The sequence below is a fragment of the Eschrichtius robustus genome, chromosome 7 (assembly GCF_028021215.1).
Source record: "Eschrichtius robustus isolate mEscRob2 chromosome 7, mEscRob2.pri, whole genome shotgun sequence".
Taxonomy (NCBI): Eukaryota; Metazoa; Chordata; class Mammalia; order Artiodactyla; family Eschrichtiidae; genus Eschrichtius; species Eschrichtius robustus.
In genome coordinates this window covers 104,145,883-104,168,197 of record NC_090830.1, presented here as the reverse complement: position 1 = coordinate 104,168,197, position 22,315 = coordinate 104,145,883, and the positions used below count along the sequence as shown (strand labels likewise).

The 22,315-nt window shown below is 36.7% G+C and overlaps 1 protein-coding gene across 2 annotated transcripts in view; it reads right to left on the bottom strand.

Moving 5' to 3' along the window:
- Window positions 1-2,002: 2,002 nt before the first annotated feature.
- Window positions 2,003-22,315, bottom strand: part of TNKS2 (tankyrase 2) — a 63,176-nt gene continuing 42,863 nt past the window's right edge. For both annotated transcript variants that reach the window (XM_068548202.1, XM_068548201.1), the window contains 9 exons: window positions 21,370-21,622; window positions 20,288-20,370; window positions 19,080-19,200; window positions 15,769-15,866; window positions 14,839-14,913; window positions 10,457-10,562; window positions 8,218-8,404; window positions 5,186-5,342; window positions 2,003-4,354 (listed from right to left, as the gene is read on the bottom strand). In XM_068548202.1, coding sequence (XP_068404303.1) covers window positions 4,292-4,354; window positions 5,186-5,342; window positions 8,218-8,404; window positions 10,457-10,562; window positions 14,839-14,913; window positions 15,769-15,866; window positions 19,080-19,200; window positions 20,288-20,370; window positions 21,370-21,622 — 1,143 coding nt within the window. In that variant the 3' untranslated portion in view covers window positions 2,003-4,291. The remainder of the gene's footprint in view (window positions 4,355-5,185; window positions 5,343-8,217; window positions 8,405-10,456; window positions 10,563-14,838; window positions 14,914-15,768; window positions 15,867-19,079; window positions 19,201-20,287; window positions 20,371-21,369; window positions 21,623-22,315) is intronic.

Sequence of the window (22,315 nt, the reverse complement as noted above, 5' to 3'; positions counted from 1 at the left end):
GCTGAGATCCTCAGCCTCCTAGGGACATACATACCTCATATTTGAGCTTCTTAAGGTTTCATTGGAACAAAGGGACCAGTCCAGTGGCAAATAAATTTTGCTGTTTTAAAATTCTGTGTTTGATAACTCAACCACTGGTCCTGGGGATTCAGGGAAATAATAATATAATTACAATAACCAGTTTTTGCCAAGTACAGCACTTAGTGGCACATACAGAAAATCATTTAGTTCCCTCAACAAACCTATGAGATAAGTACTGTAAGGCTTATAAAGGTTATGTAATATGTTCAAGGCTGTAAAATTGGTGTGGGATAGGGTAAAATTCAAATCCAGATCCATCTAGAGCCCAATCACTTAACCACTATTCACTCAACAAAAATTTACTGAGGAACTGCTACGTGTCAGCCTGTGCTAAGTGATGGGTCTAGTGGTAAAAAAAAAAAACCAGATATCTTTCTTCTACCTTTCAAGTTATCTGTGAGGGACTACTGTTTCTGTTTTCCTCTTAATTTCCAATTTGTTGCAGACCAATATTTTAGTTAAAGAAATTTAAGAGGACTTCCCTGGCAGGCCGGTGGTTAAAACTCCATGCTCCCAATGCAGGGGGCACGAGTTCGATCCCTGGTTGGGGAACTAAGATCCCACATGCTGCACGGCACGGCCTTAAAAAGAAAAAAAAAAAGACAAAAGAAAAAAGAGAAAAGAAATTTAAAACATTGCATCAATGTCAAACTGCTATAAAAGTTTCCTCTCAATTTTTGTTTTCACCTCTCCACGGGCTGGTAACAAATAGTTTGCAGACCAGCCCCACCTGCAGGCCACTTTTGCGTAGCACTGCTCTACAGTGTACTGGCAGACCATCTGAGGGGCTTTGTGCAGATTTTTGTGATGTGCACATTTTTGTGGTGAATAACAAAGTGGAGAAGACACTTCTGACAATGGTGGCTTGTATGTGGAGAGCAAGAACCTTCTAAGAAGGTATCATTAAGTATTTTATGTCAGTCTTCCTCAGCTAGTAAGCATGAAAAGGAGGAGGCGGGTAGAGATTCAGCAGATAGTGAAAAGGCCACACTACAGTCTAACTTTATACAAATCTGGCAGTTCTCCTGGTGAAGAATGTATACCACCATTTGCTTCCTCTGTTACTCTAGTCCTCTAACAGGACAGGACAGTAGGTAAAGGGCCAGTCAGGAATACTAATCACAAAAGCTTAGGGAAATTTATTTGCAAGTTTTCTTTCCTCATCGCCCTGCAAACAACTGGATCACATCATACAATGGCATGCATGCTTAAGAACTAGCAAGAGAACACTTGAATATTATACCAACTCAAGCAGTAAGATAAAGCTGCTAAAAAATATTTCAAAGCCAAATGACTTATGGATTATTTGCACCATTATTCTCCTATTATGGAAAGCAGGGACCTGACCACACACACTTAGCATACTGAAATCTAAAATACATTTATCTTACTATACTTTCTTTTAAGAATAATAAATACTACTAACTTTAAGATTTGTAAAGTTATAAAGAAATTTTCTATGACACAGAATACAAAAATATATTCCTATTCCTCTTTATAAGTTAAGATATATTTCCTAGGGGAATTCCCTGGCGGTCCAGCAGTCAGGACTCCGAGTTCTCACTGCCAAGGGCCCGGGTTTGATCCCTGGTCGGGGAACTAAAACCCCGCAAACTGTGTGGTGTGGCCAAAAAACAAAAAAGGATAGATTTCCCAGGAAACAGCTTTAAGGTTTGCCAAAACTTGTGTAGGATGGACTAAATGTCTAAAAGAGTCTGACAGCTACTTTCATCTTAAAGCATCTGAGCAGGTATGGTCATGACATTCAGTATTTCAAATTTTAAACTGCAGTCTTCATCACTATTAGACTCAGAACTACATTATTTTCCTGCAATTGTGGTTTATTGTAATCTTAATCCATTTTCTCAAAGACCATTCAACACATTTATACTATTCCAGTAATTACCATGCTACCCAGAAAAACAAGTGAACAGTTTATTAAGAATTAAATGAGGGTATGGAATGTGATACAAGTAAGACACTCAAGATGGATATAATAGTACTACTCACACAAAAAGTTAAATCTCTTAAAAAAAAAAAATCACAAAAGAAAAAGCAATTCCATCATCATAAAGTAAGGTATTTCATGCAAAAACTTCAAAGAAATCCCCAGTCACCCCCAAACCCCCCCAAGCTCCTAACAAAAAGCTATCTGAAATATTGCCATGCTAACATATTAACCACAATATAATCATTCATAGAAAAGCAACACACTAATTAAGCAATGGATTAGATGAAACAACACAGGCTGCAATATCGTAAACTCATAGACCACGATGATTTTACATGATAAGCAATTCCAGAGTCACTCATAGGGTGAGCAGTATGGGCTAAATGTTGAGAGATAAGGTATGTAAATATAAACTCCATTAACTCATCTCATTATCTTCTAATTATAAAACCTAGAAGCTTCCAGAACCTGAAAAATTACATAAAATTTGGCATACTCCATTTGTGTTCCAAGAATGACATTAGGATCATATTTGCCATTATTAGAGAGCTGTATAAAAGCACTTCATGGTCAGGAATTGACCTCTTAAATGATCACAATTTACATCATAGAAACACAACTCCAGATATGCATTTACTGTGATTAACTCTTACTCAAGACAAGAAACATGATTTTCTAGCACTTTATGTACAAATTACTGCAAAAGCCCAGTTAATTTAGAGACCGAATAAAATGTAAAACAAATGTGAACTGGTACAGAGAGTGGAGGGGAACAGCCTCATTAACAAAGATTTAATGGGTAACAATCTTGCCTTGACTTCTGAGGGAACTACAGTCAACAAACAGACTGTCAAGCTGTAACTCATGTCTCTGTACCAAGATGCTTTAGCATATTTCATGGAAAAGATAGTTTTACGTTAAAAAAATAGGAATGGCATTTTATGGGATAGCATTCCCCTCCACAGCTGCCAAACAAGCCTGGTCACCAGGTGGTGCATAAACAAAGCGTATTTCCAAGTGGGTGTACCATATCATGATGAGGCAACCCAGGAGCGGAAGCACCCATTTCACTGCACCTGCCTATTCAGGAGGCCAGGAGAGAACTGGGACACCTACATTTCATGGTTTTGGGTTGAGCTTACTTATGGTGTATAGATTGGCTACAAGTAAAACAGTAAGGCCAAAGAAAAAGAACAGGAGAAAAATACTTAGGAGAAAAAACTACCCACTCCCATCTGCTATTTTTTCCCCTTTAGATTTAAGGTAATTAGAACAGGCTGGAAAAATTTCAGGATTACCCTTCCCACATCTGAAAATTCAACTTCCTATTTACATTCCATGAAAAGAACACTATAATTGTTCAGTGGCAGGAATTAGCCTCTCTAAAAAATAGAAGCTCTTGCTCTAATTTTCACAAAATGACATGAGAAAATTTTCCAATGTGAAACCCAGGGTTTGAGGCTAGTAAAGAAGTGTCTTTAATAATCAGGACCATCAAAGTTAGAGCTCTTTGGAATGTGTGTTATACATACAAAGTTATCACAAATTAAACTCCCAGAGTATTTATGAAACAAGCTCTTATATGGGAAAGACTTCTAATGAGACATAAATGCTTCCATCAGCAAATTAAATCTGATGAATCAATCCTTCCCAAGTGACAAGGCCTCTGCTAACAACTCAACACAGCCTCTGGAATCAAAGGTAAAAGATCATTCAATCACGGTGATGCAAGATGAAGTACAGATGAGCAGTACATATGAAAAAAATTTGTAAACCGCTGCAGTTCTAAAACAGTAGATTTATATTACAAAGCAATGTAAATAAATATGGGGCTAGTACAAAAGCTCTTATTTACAGTTTTACAAATGAAACTGTATTCAGTGTAAATGCTGTGTTTTAAAGAACACAGTACTATATTAGTAAAATGAGTTCTGTTGAGGGGAATTACAGTTTCTGTTAGAATCAATGTATAACGTATAAAAGATTCAAGTTAACTCTGTTTATAATTTAGTACAGACAAACCCAGTTTAACCTGGAATGGCATCTGTTAAAGTGCTGAAAAACAGGAAATATTTAGAAAACACTGTACATTATTAAAGCTTTATCAAGTCAGAATGTTAAAATCCTTTCACATTTTTAACCTTTTGCCACAGGCTTGTGGACAAGATGATTTTTCTCAGCAAAGGAGTAAAACTTACGAGGCCACCAGCTGCTTAGATGATTTTAGGTTCAGTGTTGCTAGTTTCCTAAAACAACTATTTATCCATCAACCATACCTTCAGGCCTTACAATCTGGTAAGTAATTAAATATTCAGGATAAGCCTAGAAGAGAAAGATTAATTCAAATATTGGTAAACAAATTTTTTGAAAGGAGACTTATTATAAGGATTCCTAGGGAAGAGGTTCTAAATTAGTGCTGTGGATCAGAATCATCAAAGGGCATTTTCCCAAAACAGCCTTACCTTGACTCCAATCCCTTAGATTCTGAATCAGCAGGTCTAGGATGAGTATTAAGCATGTGTTTGTTTTTAATAACTGAGGTGATCCTGATACATATCCCCAGTACACAACGCTCTAGAGATGCTTTTGACTGGATCTATGTCACTAAGAGCAAGAGGGAATTACACATTTCTTTGCTACAGAGAGGTTAACTATTAAATATAGGATTCTAATTAATTATATTTTACAGAAGCTAAAAAAAAAAGTATGGTTGACAAAATCTGAATAAGGTCTGTAGGTTAGATATATTACATTAATGATATTTTCCTGATTTTAACAATTTTAAGAGAATGTCCTTGATTTTAGGAAATACACATTGAAGAATTTAAGGGTAAAGAAAGATGCCTATTACCTACTTCCAAGCAGCTCAGAAAAAAAAAAAAAAAAGTATACACACATACAGTAGGGAGAGCATGATAAAGGAGAAAGACAGAATGCTAAAATGTTAACATTTGGAAGATCTGGGTAAAGGGTATAAGGGAATTCTCTTTATTATTTTTGCAATTTTTCTTTAAGTGTGAAATAATTTCCAAATATGAGTTAAAAAGAAATCCAGCTCTTAAGGCAATATGCCTTGTCAATTTAAAAGATTTGTAAGAGGTTAAAGTATGGCTCTAAAGCATTTTTGAAGATGAGCAAATAAAACTGAATTACCTGTTCTCCTCTGTAAATAACATATTCAGCTAATGCTAGGCCATTTACACTGGGTCGACCAGTGACTGAGTGATGTCCTGGTGGAGAATGTGCCATTTTCATTGCACTGAACTGCAGGAAAGACTTTCCCAAGGTTACCCGGCAAAAGAGCAGCTGCCTATAACATGTGAAAAGGAAAAGATCTCCCTGAAGACAAGTCGTACATGACAATTTTATTTATGTACACTACCTAAGCTTTTTAATGCATTTATACATGAACACTTATGACGGTTTCTATCATTTTACCCTTTAAAGAACTTTGTAAGAATGTCTTCTACTACTCTCACTAATGAAAGAATTTGTCACTTTAATTAATCCTTATTTTAACTATAAAATGATATAGCAATTGCAATAATCTTAAAGTGATATAGACTTTGCCATCCTGTTTGTATCCCAGCAAAAGCACAAATCATAGCCCAAGTGGGAAGGAGGAGGAGGCTTTAAGGGGCTTCCATGAAGTGCCTTACAAAGTTGAACATTTACCCAGGTAAGTCCTGTTGATTCCACTTTCAAAATGTATTGAAATCAATTCTCTTCTCTTAATTCTACTGTCACTATTGAGTCCAAATCACCAAAATTTTCACCTGGACTGTAACAATGGCCTTTGAACTAGTCTTTCTGTTTCTACTCTAATTCCTGTCTAAATTATTTTCCATCCAAGCAACCAGTGATTTAGGGGAAAAAAACAACAAACAACAAAAACCATAAATCAGATTGCATCGCTTTTCTGCTTAAAACCTTTTAGAGGCTATTCACTGTGCCTGGAAGAAAATCCAAATTCCTTTTAATGGCTCTAAAGTCTCGAATTTTACTCTGTGTTCATTATGCCCAGGCGCATTAGTTCTTTTTCCCACAGGCCAAACTTTCTTGCCCTATGGCCATCAGACATACTGTTTCCTCTATCATCTAGAATGATATGTATTCTACCACTCTTCTACTGGCTAATATTCATTTTTCAAGTTTCAGCTGAAATGTCATGTCTTCAAATAGGTCTTCCCTCACCAGAAGTTTAAGTATTACCTTCCCACTCCCCACAGGCATATGATTGGCCTTCCTTAGGTCCAATGAACTCTTTATTACTTCATTGTTTCTCTAATTTTCTTTTCTCTCTACAGGAGAAGAGGAGATTTGGCGGACTAACTGATGATTCTGTCTCCAAAGAAGACGGGCTATGTACTTTTTATTCTAAATATGCCCTTTGGAAACCTTCTTAGCGTTTCTTTCTTTCTTTTTATATGTATATTTATGGCTGCTCTGGGTCTTCATTGCTGCACGTGGGCTTTCTTCTTAGTTGCAGAGAGCGGGGGCTACTCTTCGTTGCGGTGCGCAGGCCTCTCATTAAGGTGGCTTCTCTTGTTGTGGAGCACGGGCTCTAGGTGCATGGGCTTCGGTAGTTGTGGCTCGCGGGCTTCTAGAGAGCAGGCTCGGTAGTTGTGGCACACGGGCTTAGTTGCTCCGCGGCATGTGGGATCTTCCCGGACCAGGGCTCAAACCTGTGTCCTCTGCATTGGCAGGCAGATTCTTAACCACTGTGCCACCAGGGAAGCCCTTCTTAGTGTTTCTAATAGATTTTCTATTATAGTCACAATCAGTCCCATGATAATCCAGCATACAGAAATCTTAATTAATAAACTTATTTCCAGACATACAAGCATTCTACTTCAAAGGCAGCTGAGAAGAGGTACTCGAACAATGCTTACTACTAATACTAATAATCAGAACTATTTAGCCTCCAGATAATATATGACAAGTAAAAGTAGCAATGTTCAATTTACAGAATCTTAAGAAATTACAAGCCTCCTAACCATTCGAACTTATGATCTAAAATAGAAATGGGTGGGAGGTCATACCCAGGAGGACTGACTTTAGATACCTATGTGAGTCTAAATTTAGGGGGAAAACAACAAGAACAAAACATAAACAGTCTTTGTTTCCCTTCAGGACTACAGTCCTTTACCCTTGGTAACCTTTCAAAGTCAGCTGGGAATCTTTCAAAAATCCCATGCACAGACCAGACCCGAGACCAATTAAGTGAGAATCTCTTGAGGGTGGGACACAGGCATTAGTTTTTAAAGCCCCTTAGGTAACTCCAATGTGCTGCCAAAGCTGAGAACTACTGCTCTAGGGTTTCTACATCAGTGATCAGAAGCTTCAGCATCAGCTAGGAACTTGGTAGAAACTGGTAGAAATTCAAGTTCTAGGGCCCCACCTACTAAATCAACAATTCAGGATGCATGCCACCGGAATCTGTGTTTTTACTAGCCCTCTAGGTGATTCTGAGCTTGCTCATGTTTGATAGCTACTGTTCTAGGTCTTTATAAGAAGTGTCCTAACTACAGAATAAACCTCAGTAATTAATCTTACTTGAGTTTTCAAATGGTGAAAGATAATTTATTTACCTATGAGGATTTTATCAATTTGACCCAAGTCATTTGAATGATTTTAACAACTGAGTTAGACCAGGGTAACTAAAAGCTGGAAAAAAGAAGTACAAAGTAGTTCTTTGATAATGTGCTTTCTAAAGGGATTGATGTATTTTATTATAACTTTTTGAGTAGTAACATCAGAGATTGAGGATTAAGATCATTATCACAATGGAAGAGAGACTCCCTCACACATCGCCATGAAATGACTAGGTGTAACAAGTAATGCCATTTTAGCCTTTGAATACTAGATTTTTAAACAGTCCACAATAAAATCTCTTTCATGCCCAGTGATATTTTCTATTCCATATTCTGAAAGCACCATGTGCTCTAATGATTGAATGAGTTGAACAGGTCAAGTGCGTAGAACTGTGCTTGGCCCATACAGATCATTTAATAAATATTAGCCATTATTAGAACTGGTGAGAGGACCAAAAGCAACCTGAAATATGACTAGCTTGGGATTCCTAAAGTTGTCCGAGATAATGTTTTGCCCCGAAAATTTCTCAAATTTGAAACCAGTTCTTATCTGATTCTTATCAAAATAAACGAGAACAAGTGATCTCTTACCTGTGGCAAATGTAACAAGATCTGTCTTTGTGTACTGGACACCCAGTACCTCCTCCGATTCCATACACATATTGATTGCTTTTGGAAGAGTTTTCAGCAAAATAGATCCCAGCTCCAAACATGCCACCTATGTAGGCATGCCTTTCGTCAAAGCCTTTGTGAATAATTGCATTCACAAAGGGAGACCCTAAAATACATATAAATATATAACATTTAAAAATTATCTTAGAAGAAAAAGAACAAAAGTTAAAGCCCCTTAGAAGTTAAATTCTTAAACATATATACACCACCACCACAATAAAGCAAAATCAAAACACAAGGGTTAACAAGTTAACTGTCAGCTAGCTCACCACTTTAGAATAGTTATTTTAGAAGAATTGCTAATATGGATGAATGTTTCTAATAGGGTAGTGGTTCAGATGCCAAAGTAAGGACACATACAGATTCAACTAGAAAAACAAACAGATCACCTGAAATATCAATGCTAGAGTTATCAAATTCCATGCCCCAAATTCATATATATCCAGAACCAAGAGTCTCATAATTCACCTCTTATGGCAAGGCTGAATGCAATTAGGTCATGCAATGACGCCCACATCTGTGTACTTTTTCTAGATATCAAAAGTGGCCAAAGTGATCTTTTCATGTTCATTTTCTTCTTTACACCTCCTCTCTCCTATCCTTCCACCTCTCTACCTTTTATCACTTGCTAGTACCAGATTTCAACTGTAAATGTGGTGTGTTCCTTCATTCCCTACATATTGACTTCTTTCTCCTCCTTCCTTGCACGTGTGCCAAGAAGAAGCTTAGCCAAAGGAGAGGAGGTACTAAGCATGGGTACCAGGCCAGGGAGTGGAGTGAGGCTGGGGGTTGGGAAAAGCCAATATAACACAACTAACTGATCCATCAAGATCAGTGTCCCTGTTCATAAAGGGACAGGAAAATACACTGAATTCCACTTTACAGAAATACTGAAGAATACAGTAACTTATTTGAATTTGGAAAAACCAAAACCATTTCTATTATAAAACAGAAAAAATCGTTCATTACAACCATCAAGTCAATACATAAATAAATATGCTCTGTGCCAAGAAATTATCACAATGATTTTTAGGGTTTTGGAATGAGAAGTACCATTTAGATATTATATACCAATTCAGTCTGCTATAGCCATTCTTCCAGGGGACTGTGACATTTAAATGCTGTGTTTTATAGAACTTTACCAGCCTCTAAAAATTTTCTGCAATCAAAGCCAACTGAAGGAACAGACTGGCCCGATCATGGGTAATGTGCTTGAAGACTTGATAAACACTACATTAACATCTATATTAATTTTTGCTATAAACATGAAACACCAATCATCAACACCTGCCAACTTGCAACATAAACAGGAAATTTCAAGAATGACAAGTAACGGTGCTCTCAATTCAACAAAAGTTCTCAGAAAACTCCATAGGTTCAATGACAATGCTCTTTTTGCTGAAGTTAAATGTAGCCTTGACACTTAGAATCACAGTCAGAACAGGATGTATATATTTTTCTGAGGCAATTTTCAGATCTTATTTTAACTTTAATTCACCCAACCAGTTAAAAGTAAAACACACCATTTTTCAGAGTAATCATCACACAAAATCAACTATATTAAAATAAAAGGGAAAATACGAATAGTCAACGTTCTCATTTCTACACTTTTTCTGTTATGGTAATCCTATTTATACACTACCCACTGTAAAACATGCAAACTCAAAAGACGTTAAAAATACAGGGACTTCCCTGGTGGAGCAGTGGTTAAGAATCCGCCTGCAAATGCAGGGGACACGGGTTGGATCCCTGGTCTGGAAGATCCCATATGCCACGGAGCAACAAAGCCCGTGCGCCACAACTACTGAGCCTGTGCTCTAGAGCCCAGGAGCCACAACTACTGAGCCCATGCGCCACAACTACTGAAGCTCACATGCCTAGAGCCCGTGCTTCTCAACAAGAGAAGCCGCTGCAATGAGAAGCCTGCGCACTGCAATGAAGAGTAGCCCCTGCTCGCCGCATCTAGAGAAACCTCGTTCACAGCAACACAGACCCAACACAGCCAAAAAAAACCCCAAAAAAATATAAATGTAAAGATTTACAGAAATACTGTTTATTTTTTAAAATGACATGAGGAATATAAAGATTCATTATTATTTCAAACCGGACAAAACATGTGGAGGAGGATGGTGGTAGGGTAGGGGGAGAGGAATCTTACCATGAAATAGCATTCTTTCATTTGCATGGTTGTGGTTTTCTTCAGAAACTTCTTTCCTCCTGTGAGTGTATCTTTCCCATAGTTTCTTGTTACAAACTTTCTGAATCTTTAAAAAGAAACCAGAAAAATAAAATCTCTAGATCATAATAATTAATCTTATCCAAAAATGGGCCACATAGGGCCAGAAGAGAGGCAAAACTTTTCTCTGAAATATAAATTATGTGTTATTTTTAGTCAACTAAAAAACTTTAACCCAACCATAAAAATGGAACTATAGGTACATTTTGGAAATCAAAAAACTACAAAGGGGAAAAAAGCTATATGTAAAGGTCAAGAGTACTGTTAATTGATTAAAATACTTCCATTCTCATTACTTTAGAATTACTACTAAAACATCTCCAAATCAGACATGCTGAGATCTGTATGGAAGTATAAGAAAGAGAATACTATCTTTTCCCCCCTGCTTTATCTGGCTCAAAGTACCATCTTTATCTGTTTTTAATTAAAAATATTTGAAATACACAAGTCAGAATGGCCATCATCAGAAAATCTACACACAATAAATGCTGGAGAGGGTGTGGAGAAAAGGGAACCCTCTTGCACTGTTGGTGGGAATGTAAACCGATACAGCCACTATGGAGAACAGTATGGAGGTTCCTTAAAAAACTAAAAATAGAACTACCATATGACCCAGCAATCCCACTACTGGGCACATACCCTGAGAAAACCATAATTCAAAAAGAGACATGTACTACAATGTTCACTGCAGCACTATTTACAATAGCCAGGACATGGAATCAACTTAAGTGTCCATCGACAGATGAATGGATAAAGAAGATGTGGCACATATATACAATGGAATATTACTCAGCCATAAAAAGAAACGAAACTGAGTTATTTGTAATGAGGTGGATGGACCTAGAGACTGTCATACAGAGTGAAGTAAGTCAGAAAGAGAAAAACAAATACCGTATGCTAACACATATATATGGAATCAAAAAAAAAAAAAAAAAAAGGTTTCCGGTGTTGTGACTGAAACCCGTCAATATGGCGGCGGTCGGCCGCGGCCGCTCGCTGAAGAACCTCCAAATAGAGGGCGGAATGACAGCGGCGAGGAGAACGTCCTGCTGGATCTGACCCGAGGTTTTTGTCTCTGAGTTGGTGATGCTTTGTTAGAAAAAGATTCCACTGCCCATCTCTTGGTATGCATATCCCCAAGAAATTAGAACTGAGTATTGCATAGGAAATTGATTAAATACTTGACAGCAACTTGGCAACATGTGCTTCGCATAGATGAGTAAAATAAAGAGCATTTTACATATTTCAATATGCAAAAGCAAGAGTAAATGTGAAAGTGAAACAAAAATATTCAACTATACTGAAGGTGAAGAAATTTTGATGAAGTGCATTTTCTAAATGTTGGTAATTTTAAAGATATTAGTATTCACTCCATTTAAAATATTTTTATGCATCTGCTCTTTGGAATTATGGAAAACAATGACTGGAATTCCCTGAAGGTGGGAACATTTAATAACCTTGGAATATCCTTGCTGATTCTGAGTCTAGACTGTTCAGTTCACTGAACAGATTTAAACTGAGTGTGTATTATTAGCTCCCAAAAGAATACTTGTTTTGGGACTCCCCTGGTGGTGCAGTGCTGAAGAATCCGCCTGCCAATACAAGGGACACGGGTTCGAGCCCTGGTCCGGGAAGATCCCACATGCCGCGGAGCAACTAAGCCTGTGCACCACAACTACTGAGCCTGCACTCTAGAGCCCGTGAGCCACAACTACTGAGCCCGTGTGCTGCAAATACTGAAGCCCACGTGCCTGGAGCCCGTGCTCTGCAATAAGAGAAGCCACCGCAATGAGAAGCCCGCACACTGCAACGAAGAGTAGCCCCCATTCTCCACAACTAGAGAAAGCCTGTGAGTAGCAGTGAAGACCCAATGCAGCCAAAAAAAAAAAAAAAAAGAGAAAGAATACTTGTTTTTAGTGGTGAATTTTGAGTGATTGTTTGATTCTATTAGGAGTGGTAAAATGCAGTAAATCTATATTTTTAACCATCTTTGTCAGGATTATATTAGATATTGCTCTTGTACCTACTGGTACATGATTTTTTTTTCCAAATTATTTTAAATGATTTTTCCTAGCCTAGAGCTGAACTAGTGTGGTAAATTTTTTGCTGTCTGGTATGATCAGAACTTGGTCTAAAATGATATTTTGATTATCAGAACATTTCAAATTGTGTGAAGGATTTATCAAATGATGTGTTGTTTCAGCAGGCAATCTAGAAATTATATACTTCGAAGTAGATGTTGTTTTCCTTCTAAGCAGTCCTCTTGGAAGGGCATGTACTTGTTCTAGTGGTGATGTCACTGTTCAAAACATTTAAAAAATTCTGCTTCCGAAGATTATTAAAGCTTAAAATGTTGACTTTAAAAAAAAAAAAAAAAGGTTATGAAGAACCTAGGGGCAGGACAGGAATAAAGACGCAGATGTAGAGAATGGACTGAGGATGGACTGAGGACACGGGGAGGGGGAAGGGTAAACTGGGACAAAGTGAGAGTGGCGTGGACATATATACACTACCAAATGTAAAATAGATAGCTAGTGGGAAGCAGCTGCATAGCACAGGGAGATCAGCTCAGTGCTTTGTGACCACCTAGAGGGGTGGGATAGGGAGGGTGGGAGGGAGACGCAAGAGGGAGGGGATATGGGGACATATGTATATGTATAACTGATTCACTTTGTTATAAAGCAAAAACTAACACACCACTGTAAAGCAATTATACTCCAATAAAGATGTTAAAAAAAAAATTGAAATAGCCACACCAAACACACACACACACACACCCCTACCTAGTACTCCCTCTATCCTTCCCTATCCCTCCAATTCCTAAAATTTGTCTGGAGAAGAGTTAAAGATGGATACTGGTTTCATTAGGAGTACTGTCAAAATTCACAATCCTAGTGCTGTTTCTTAGCTGTATTTAAGGGTGCTACAGCCCCCTGCTGGTTCTAGAACACATCTGGGAGCTGGTGGTTTTAGTCTTGATTCAAATTAACTCAAAATACCATCACAGACATAATCAAGGCACACAACTGGCATAAACAGAGCTCATTAATGTTTAAAAATAAAAGGGAACAAAGTTTTATCAATGAAAAAACTTTTATTAGATATTACATTAAAATACCTTTATAGAGGAAGAAAACAGCATACCTCCCAAATTCAGTAACTTTGGAAATCAAACACATATTCTCTTCCCTGCCCTCACCCTTAACAAACCTCTACACATTCTGTTACTGCTTGCACACAAAATGGACTTGACTGAAATTTGCCTGTAGGAGGAATAATTATTTGTCTTATTAAAAATTACTATATATCTATCCATGAATAGAAATCTCAAGATGTCACTCAGGTCATACTATGATATGAACTAATAAAATACAGCTCCCAGAAGAATAACCCTTTCACCTGAAAAATGAATGTGTGCTTGTTTTATATCATCTTATTTCTAAATAGTACGAACACAGCAATCTCAATGAATAGTTTTAGTATTCACAGATTCTAAAATATGACATCTATTTGTATACTCATAATAGTATATTATTGTGAAACAGTAATACAACACAGCTGGAAGATTTGATACTGTTCACCTTTGAGTTTAAAATTTAGGTATTAGAAAGATACTTGCCACATTTTAATTATAACTCTAAGTCTTATAATGATTAAGAATATATCAATGTAGTTAATAGAAAATTATTATGCATCTCAAGTAGAGCATGCAGTTTGGTTGCTATATAGCTTAAACAACAACAACACAAACTAGCAAAGCTGAAAAAGGTCCTGAGAAGAGTAACTGATATCAATAACAGTCAGGACTCTTTAAAACATTATTTTTAAAGACTATTTTTGGAAAGATGGAAGGTATAGAAGGAGTACTACTAAAATTACCAAAAATTGGTATATGTGGGGACCCACAGAAACCTGGAGTAGTCACAGTTAGGACAAACAAACCATGGTGTAATTATAAACACGGGAGTCCTTCCATGAGTCAAAAAAAATTCAACTTTGTTACAACAGAGTACCTTAATAGTAGTTTACATATTTAAAGTCCTAAACCTGCAGGATTTATCTTTACCCCAAGATAAAGCATAATCCCTAAACTTAAATATGTTCAACAGAGGCTGAACTAGTGTTTAGTACAGAGATTTGAGGATCCTAACCTTCCAAGGACATATTATTTCCCAAAACATCCCCCCTGATGCCCTGTGAAAGACTTACTGGGCTGGACAGATTACATTCTTGTGAAAGTTAATCATGGCTTCAGGCTTTGAAAACTATGGTCTCAGCAAACTTTATTTTCACTAACTTATTACCTTGAGAATATTGTATCTGTTGAAGATTCCACCTGCATGACCTCCATCTCTGTGCTCTCGGACTGTACTCTGCATCTGACGGAAAAATATTTCAAATATACGTGCATTAGCTTTTGTGTGTTTTTTTTTGATTTAGGGAACATGGTTCTTGACCCATATGATTCTATTTTTGAGAATACAAAATGGGTTTTTAATATTTTTGTTGTTTAAGGAATGAGTTCTATAAGTTCACATATACTATTTTTGAGAGATAGCAGATAGCTAATACAATCAATCTAAAAATACATACAGGTGAAAATTATATAATGCAAACTACAGGAAGAAAAAGAAACAAGCAGATGCATAGGTGAGCTAAACATACAAAGCCAACCACCTGACATACCAAAAAAAACCCCAATGATTAATTTGTTCCCATTTGTTTTGCTCTAATAAAGCACAATTTGTGTATCATTGAGAGTTGGGAGTTTCCTGAGCTTCAGAACTAAGTCTCACTCAACTTTGTATCTCTGTGCTCAGCTCACACAATTAGGGCATGATGTTCTTCAAAGTGCAAGGCAGTATTCTAAGATTTTGGTGGATGAAAGAGTTTTGTGGAAAGAAAGCTAGAAAAAAATTTCCTAGATAAGTAGCATTCACATGTTCTGGGTCTTGTCTACGATACTGGGCTTTGCAATTGCCTTCATGAAAGAAGGAAATATTAGCAACCTCTTCTTCAACAGAATTCTGTGTATTAATTGTAGTGCTGAACCAAGTTATTAGAATTAAGGTTTACTGAGATAGTGTACTTTAAATGCTGATTTCAGAAGTTTTCCAGGTGGTAAAGAGTTAGGGACATTAAAAAACCCTGCTACATACATGTTCAGGTAGACCTGGAAACTTCTGGGAAATTTAGCTACTGAACCAACATTTATTTAAGGTATATGAACATACCTCTTCCTCCACAGACTGAAACTCTTTATCATCAGGAGACAGATCTATGAGAATTGTTCCACTTCCAGAGGTGTTCAGAGTTAAGTATGGGTTAAGACCTATCAAATGAAATTTAAAGGTAAAAAAAAATTTGCCAAAAAACCCCCCCCAACAAACATCAACCCAAAACCACCACCTAATTTATCTGATGCTTACTATCAATTCTAAAAAACTTTTTATTTTGGGATACTTTAGATTTACAGGAAGGCTGAGAGCACTGAGAGTTCCTGTGTACTCTTACTCCACTTCCTAATGTTACCATCAGGAACATTAATGTTTCCTTAATGTTACCATTTTACACAATCATAGTACACCTGTCAAAAATTAAGTAAATTACAGACTTTATTTGGATTTCACCAGTTTCCCCCACTAATGTCCTTTTACTTTTCCAGGATCCAAACCAGAATATCACACTGCATTTAGATGACTGTTTTTTTTATCTTATAAGTCATAAGGGTTTTGTGAGAATAGTTCAAAAAATCTTTCTATTCTTCATTTCCTATCTGTCACATGTTTTTCTTCTTCAAAGTATTTCCTTTATTAACGAGGCAGCCCTTTCAGCATTTGGTCCCTTTATTTTTTGTAAAACTGAGGAAGAAACTTGCATGGCCTCAGGTAATTTTAAATCATCCAAGAATGAGAAGTCATAAAGTCCACTAACGATGGAATGCTTATTCTAACCCATGATAGATTCTTTAATTCAGCAATGAATGTCATATTTTCTGAATGTCAACAGTCAAGATAATCATATATATTTTTGTATCTTTACTCTCACAAAAGCTTTTTAAATGGAATCTTAAAACAGAAATTTCTAATTTCTTTGTTACATCTGTAACACAACTCTCCAGATTTCCACAAGATCTCCAGAGCTCCACTGTTTTCTCAGTTAAGGCTCAAATCCTTTACTGCTGGGTTAATGCATGGCGGTTTGCCTCTGGAGACTAAGAGCACTGTTCTGGTCTGAGTAACAGTACTACCACCAACATGCCAAACTCTGATAAAGATGTATAGATATGGCTGAATTACAATGTCTACAGGAAGTATGGAGACTATACAGAGGAGGTATTTTATAGAAAAAACACTTAACAGAATAAAGTCTGACAAACACTTGACTAAGCCATCTTCTAATGGCCTCAAGAAGACATTTATCAGTGCTGGAAGATCAGAACAAGTAATCTATTTTTTAAAAAAATAAATTTATTTATTTATTTTTGGCTGCGTTGGGTCTTTGTTGCTGTGTGCAGGTTTTCGCTAGTTGCAGTGAGCGGGGGTTGCTCTTTGTTGTGGTGCGCAGGCTTCTCATTGTGGTGGCTTCTCTTGTTGCGGAGCATGGACTCTAGACGCGTGGGCTTCAGCAGTTGTGGTGCACGGGGTTAGCTGCTCCAAGGCATGTGGGATCTTCCCGGACCAGGGCTCGAACCTGTGTCCCCTGCATTGGCAGGTGGATTCTTAACCACTGCACCACCAGGGAAGTCCCAGAAAAAGTAATCTATTGACCTGATGCACTGAATGATAGCTAAGGCTGTTAAGTCAGCGAGATGAGAGACTGTCAGAAGCTTGCCACTGGTTCCATTTTGCAAATTGGGTATAATATAGGTGTAGAATCCTGGCTTCAAATGAAAATGAGGAAGGTGGTAACTTTATGTAGGAAAGTGACCCTGATGTGCTAGATCAGACACAGTCATTCTGTGTCATGATGTTTCTCCTCCATGTAGGAATGAATGTTCCTACTAAAGTGTAGCTGGATGTTATCAGAATGACCAGAGGCAGCATGGAGGTACGGACCTCTGACACTTGAAGGCAGTATATCTGTTTCCATCATTGTTTCCTGAGCCTTTCATCAATCTTAACTGCTATCCTATCAGATCCAGTGTTTTCTCGTAGAGTCATGATGGCAGTCCACAACTGAGGGTTCTAGTTCCTCTTCATACTAACATTCCAGGGAGCCATGAGTCTTCCCTCTTCTTCTTCTTTTTTTTAAAAAAATTAATTAATTTATTTATTTTTGGCTGTGCTGGGTCTTCGTTTCGTGTGAGGGCTTTCTCTAGTTGCGGCAAGCGGGGGCCACTCTTCATCGCGGTGCGCGGGCCTTTTCACTATCGCGGCCTCTTGTTGCGGGGCACAGGCTCCAGACACGCAGGCTCAGTAGTTGTGGCTCACAGGCCTAGTTGCTCCGCGGCGTGTGGGATCTTCCCAGACCAGGCCTCGAACTCGTATCCCCTGCATTGGCAGGCAGATTCTCAACCACTGCGCCACCAGGGAAGCCCCTTCCCTCTTCTTTATCTCATAAAATTTTGTCTTCTATACTAGAAATATCCAAGACTATCTCGCATTTTAAATGTTTTGCCCCAGTTCCTATCAGGCAAGTAAAGTGCATCTACCTTTAATCAATTTTATTCCAGAATTCCAGTTTAAAACATTCTTAGCTTGAATCACCTGATTTTCAAAGCTCTCTTTTTTCTTCTTCAAGAGATGGACCCATCCTGGCTAGCATACATCCTTCCCTAAAAATTCTCTCATTTTTGCTAATGGGGGTTTGTCTTTAACCACAGTTGTACAGCCAGGTCTTCAATTACAGGATGCTTCTGACCCTGGGGTACATCACTCCCTCAGTTTAACAATGAACTTAAAATGTGGTTCTGACACCTAAAATAATTCATCTTTTATACCCAAGACCTGATATACAGGAAGTGTGAATATCTATTGAACAAATGCAATTTGCATTTTCCTAACGTATCAACATTCAAGAGAAATAAAATATTATTCAACTTTGTTTCGCTAAGTTTCTTTAGTTGCAACATTACTGTTCCCCAATATTTTTACTGCAAGTGTTTAGAATTTAACTATTTACAACAAAAGAGATTCACAACATTATTTTATGGGCAGGCCTGAACACCTAGTCATTACCTATTATATTACAATAAGATATTAGATATCCAAGTTTCAGATCTTTTAGAACCATACAATTTTTGAGCTGCAATAACTTCAGAAATAAGTGAATGGAAATAACGGAAAAAATTTCAGAGATAAAGCAACACCCACATTTCTGAATGGCCCAGACATTTCACTTAGGTTCACAGAGTTAAAGGTAGCAGCTCAGGAAGCTTAACAGTGGTAGATTTAAGATTCGATCCCAGGTTTCTGGAATCCTACTCAGTACGCTTATTAAGTGGACTCTCTGTTGCAGATTTTAAAATGATCATTTATTAAGTTGAGGGCTGCCTTTGTGCAAGCTGTTAAACTGATGATAGCAATGACTTAAAATGAAATACCTTGTTGCCCAGAGATAAGTCTCTCAACTCCTTTAATTAGTTTGTGTCTATGTCCATAAGCATTGATTCCAATCTCCTTCAGCTCCTTGTGCCCCATCTCAACTAATACATCCAAAGTGATCTTACAAAAGAGAATGAAACTGTTTAGAAGACTTGTTTGGAAGACATTCATATATTGGTGTTCTCACAATGTATTAGACTTATACATTTATTTCAAATTATTTTGAACAGATTAGAAATGAAAGCACACCAGCTGTTAGACTGAAACTGAAAAGTTGCAGCTAATTAAACAGAAAGTTGAGTCATGAACTACCAAAAATATCATTATTTTCATTTAATATAAGAACCTGAGCAGAACTAAACTGCAAAACAAAAATGCATTTTCAAATTAGCCACATTTAGGCACACTATTTTACCATCACTCTGCATCCAACCTATTTACACAATGTCTTAATGTAATGTTCCTACAGACTCTGGACTATGCTAACTGATAACTTGAGCATCATTGTTCAAACTAAGCCTTTTACCTCAAATATATTATTCCCATTTTGTGAAACTTAAGACATTCTTTAAAATCCTGCTTTTTTTTTTTTTTTTTACAAATCTTCCATGAAGCTTTCCCTGAACAGTCCAGCTTGTAGTAACTCTTTTTTTCTTATAATTTCTATGCCAGAAACTTGACTCTTTATATGTTCTTGGTATAGCTCCCTAACTAGATCGCAAGTTCCTTAGGGGTGCAAGTCTATAATAATTATATTTTCTGGACTCAAAAAATCAGTAAATGTATTCTGACAGAATACTTTAAATTAGGACTGTTCTAGAAACGCCCAGATACATAGTTTGTGTGTCTATGTATCTCCCCATAGTGGCTAGCGAAGTGTCAGGCTTAGAGTGGGTAGTGACTGACACAAGAGAATTGAACAAACTGAGCTCAAGGATAATTTACTTTTAAGAAATGAATACGCTAAACTTACTCGAGAAAGCTATTTTATTGCTACTACACAAGAAACAATTTTTATGTGCCAATAAACTAAATGGATATTCCAAGAACAAGCCAAATTAGAAGACTGACTGATTTCCAGTCTCTTAAAAAAACATCCTTTTCACCCCTCAATAGGCTGAATGGTTCAGGGCATTTCAAGTATGTTCTATTTTCCCCTTGAGGTTCCCCCAAACACCAAACCAAGCAAAACAACTCATGTACTTACCTGTTCTCTCTCAAATATATCCATTAGGTGTTCAAGTCCAAGATTCCTTACAAACTGAGTTATGCTAAAATCTACTCCTGGAACTAGAAAATTAAAAAAATCACAGTAAACAAAATTTCATATCAGAATAATGTATATCAACATTATAACAGCAAAGTTTTGTGACATTATTACATGCATGAAGAATGTAAAGATGAAGCAAAATATTAACAGCCGTTTGGGATATAATATTAAACTTAACATCAAAAATCGCAAGGAGAAAGCTATAAAATTTCAACATTATTAGAAGAAAAGAGTTAACCAATGGGGCACTCTCATGTTACAAAGAAATCTTTTCTTTTTAAGAAATTTTATTTTTAATTGTATCTTTAAAATGTTTCCATACAGCTTAAACTAATAAAATGTTATATGTCAATTATATCTCAATTAAAAAAGCAAAGTTTCCCTATCTTTGAAGAGGTAAGCTATTTTACAAAAAAAGTTTATGAAAACAAGTTCCAGTGTTGCATAGGGTGAGATCAATTTTGACAGGTAAAAGGTAAAGAGACTGTAGGTATGTGTCTTTTTTTCTTTTCTTTTCTTGTTTTTTGGCTGTGCCACATGGCTTGTGGGATCTTACTTCCCCAACCAGGGACTGAATCTAGGCCCACAGCAGTGAGAGCACTGAGTCCTAACCACTGGACGGCCAGGGAATTCCCTTTCTTTTCTTTTTAAAAAATGATATTCAAAATTAGGTATTTTGATGTGGGGTTAAAAGTATTTCATAATTCTGTAATAATACACTGGAAGAGATAAATAAAGGCATAAGTACTCAACCAAAAGGACTTCTATACCTTTCAAAAAGTATGTTTACATCTAAAGAGTAGGTTAGCAGCAGAACACTCATCAAGTCTCATCGCGGAGGGAGAAAGTTTCATTAGGAATTCTAATACTAATGTAAAGAAAACCATAAAAGGCTAAAACTTTTAGGCTATGTTAATCTGATACTAACAGTTGTATCTAAGGTTAAAAAAATGGTTTTTTAGTAATCCAAATGACAAATATGTGGCTACAATACCAATTATTTTGGCTGAATGTCTCACCTTCCTTTTTCTCCAAACTGGAAGCACCCTCTGTTCCACTTGAACTAACTACTGAAGACAGTTCAGAAAAACTGCCAGATAAGTTGTCAAGACTGCTGGCTGCAGAAAGGCTTGATGGGCTGGATGGCCCTGAAGACAGAGCATCTGCAGTGGCTCCTGGGCTTCTCACGCCATTAAGCACTTGAGATTTATAACATGAAGGCAGAGCAGAAGGGGGCATGGCTGCTGTCAGGAGAGCACTGACATCATCTGCCTAGGGTATATGTCAGAGAGATGAAATCTGCAATAAGCAAGTTTTAAAATTCTATACTATACCCAATAGAACGCATTAAAAAATATGACAAAAACCCAGCAGATTTGCACTAGAATTGCTTATTATATAAAAACTATTTTAAAAAGTGAACCAAATAATAATATTCAGCTATTAAACATAAAACATAATACAGAACACATCTTCTGAGACATACAAAATAAAACTGTTAAATGTGGCAAAGCAAGAAAAAAATCCTAAGATATCATGATTGAAAAGCACTGAAATGAATTTTAGAAATATAAATTTTAAAAAGATTTAAAAACTTTTTTTTTTTTGATTTAAAAACTTTTTTTTTTTTGATTTAAAAACTTTTAAAGGCATTCTGAAGACGTAATTCAATCTACATAGAACTTTAGCAAACAGAATGAGTTTTTTGGTTTTTGAAAATATTCAGTAATATATTTGTTCCTCAAAATTGAACATTTGGAAGGGTAGGAAAAAAGATAATCATTTTAATCAAATCTGCTAGAATGGAAAAAAAAATCCCAACTTTACTGGTATATTAATTTAATAAGTAACAAATAACTATTCTTTAACAATGCTCAATTAAGACACTAAGTAATTAACATTCAGCAAGAAGTAAACAGTACTTGTTTTCATGGCTTTTCATTTATACTGCCTTTTCAATCCTCA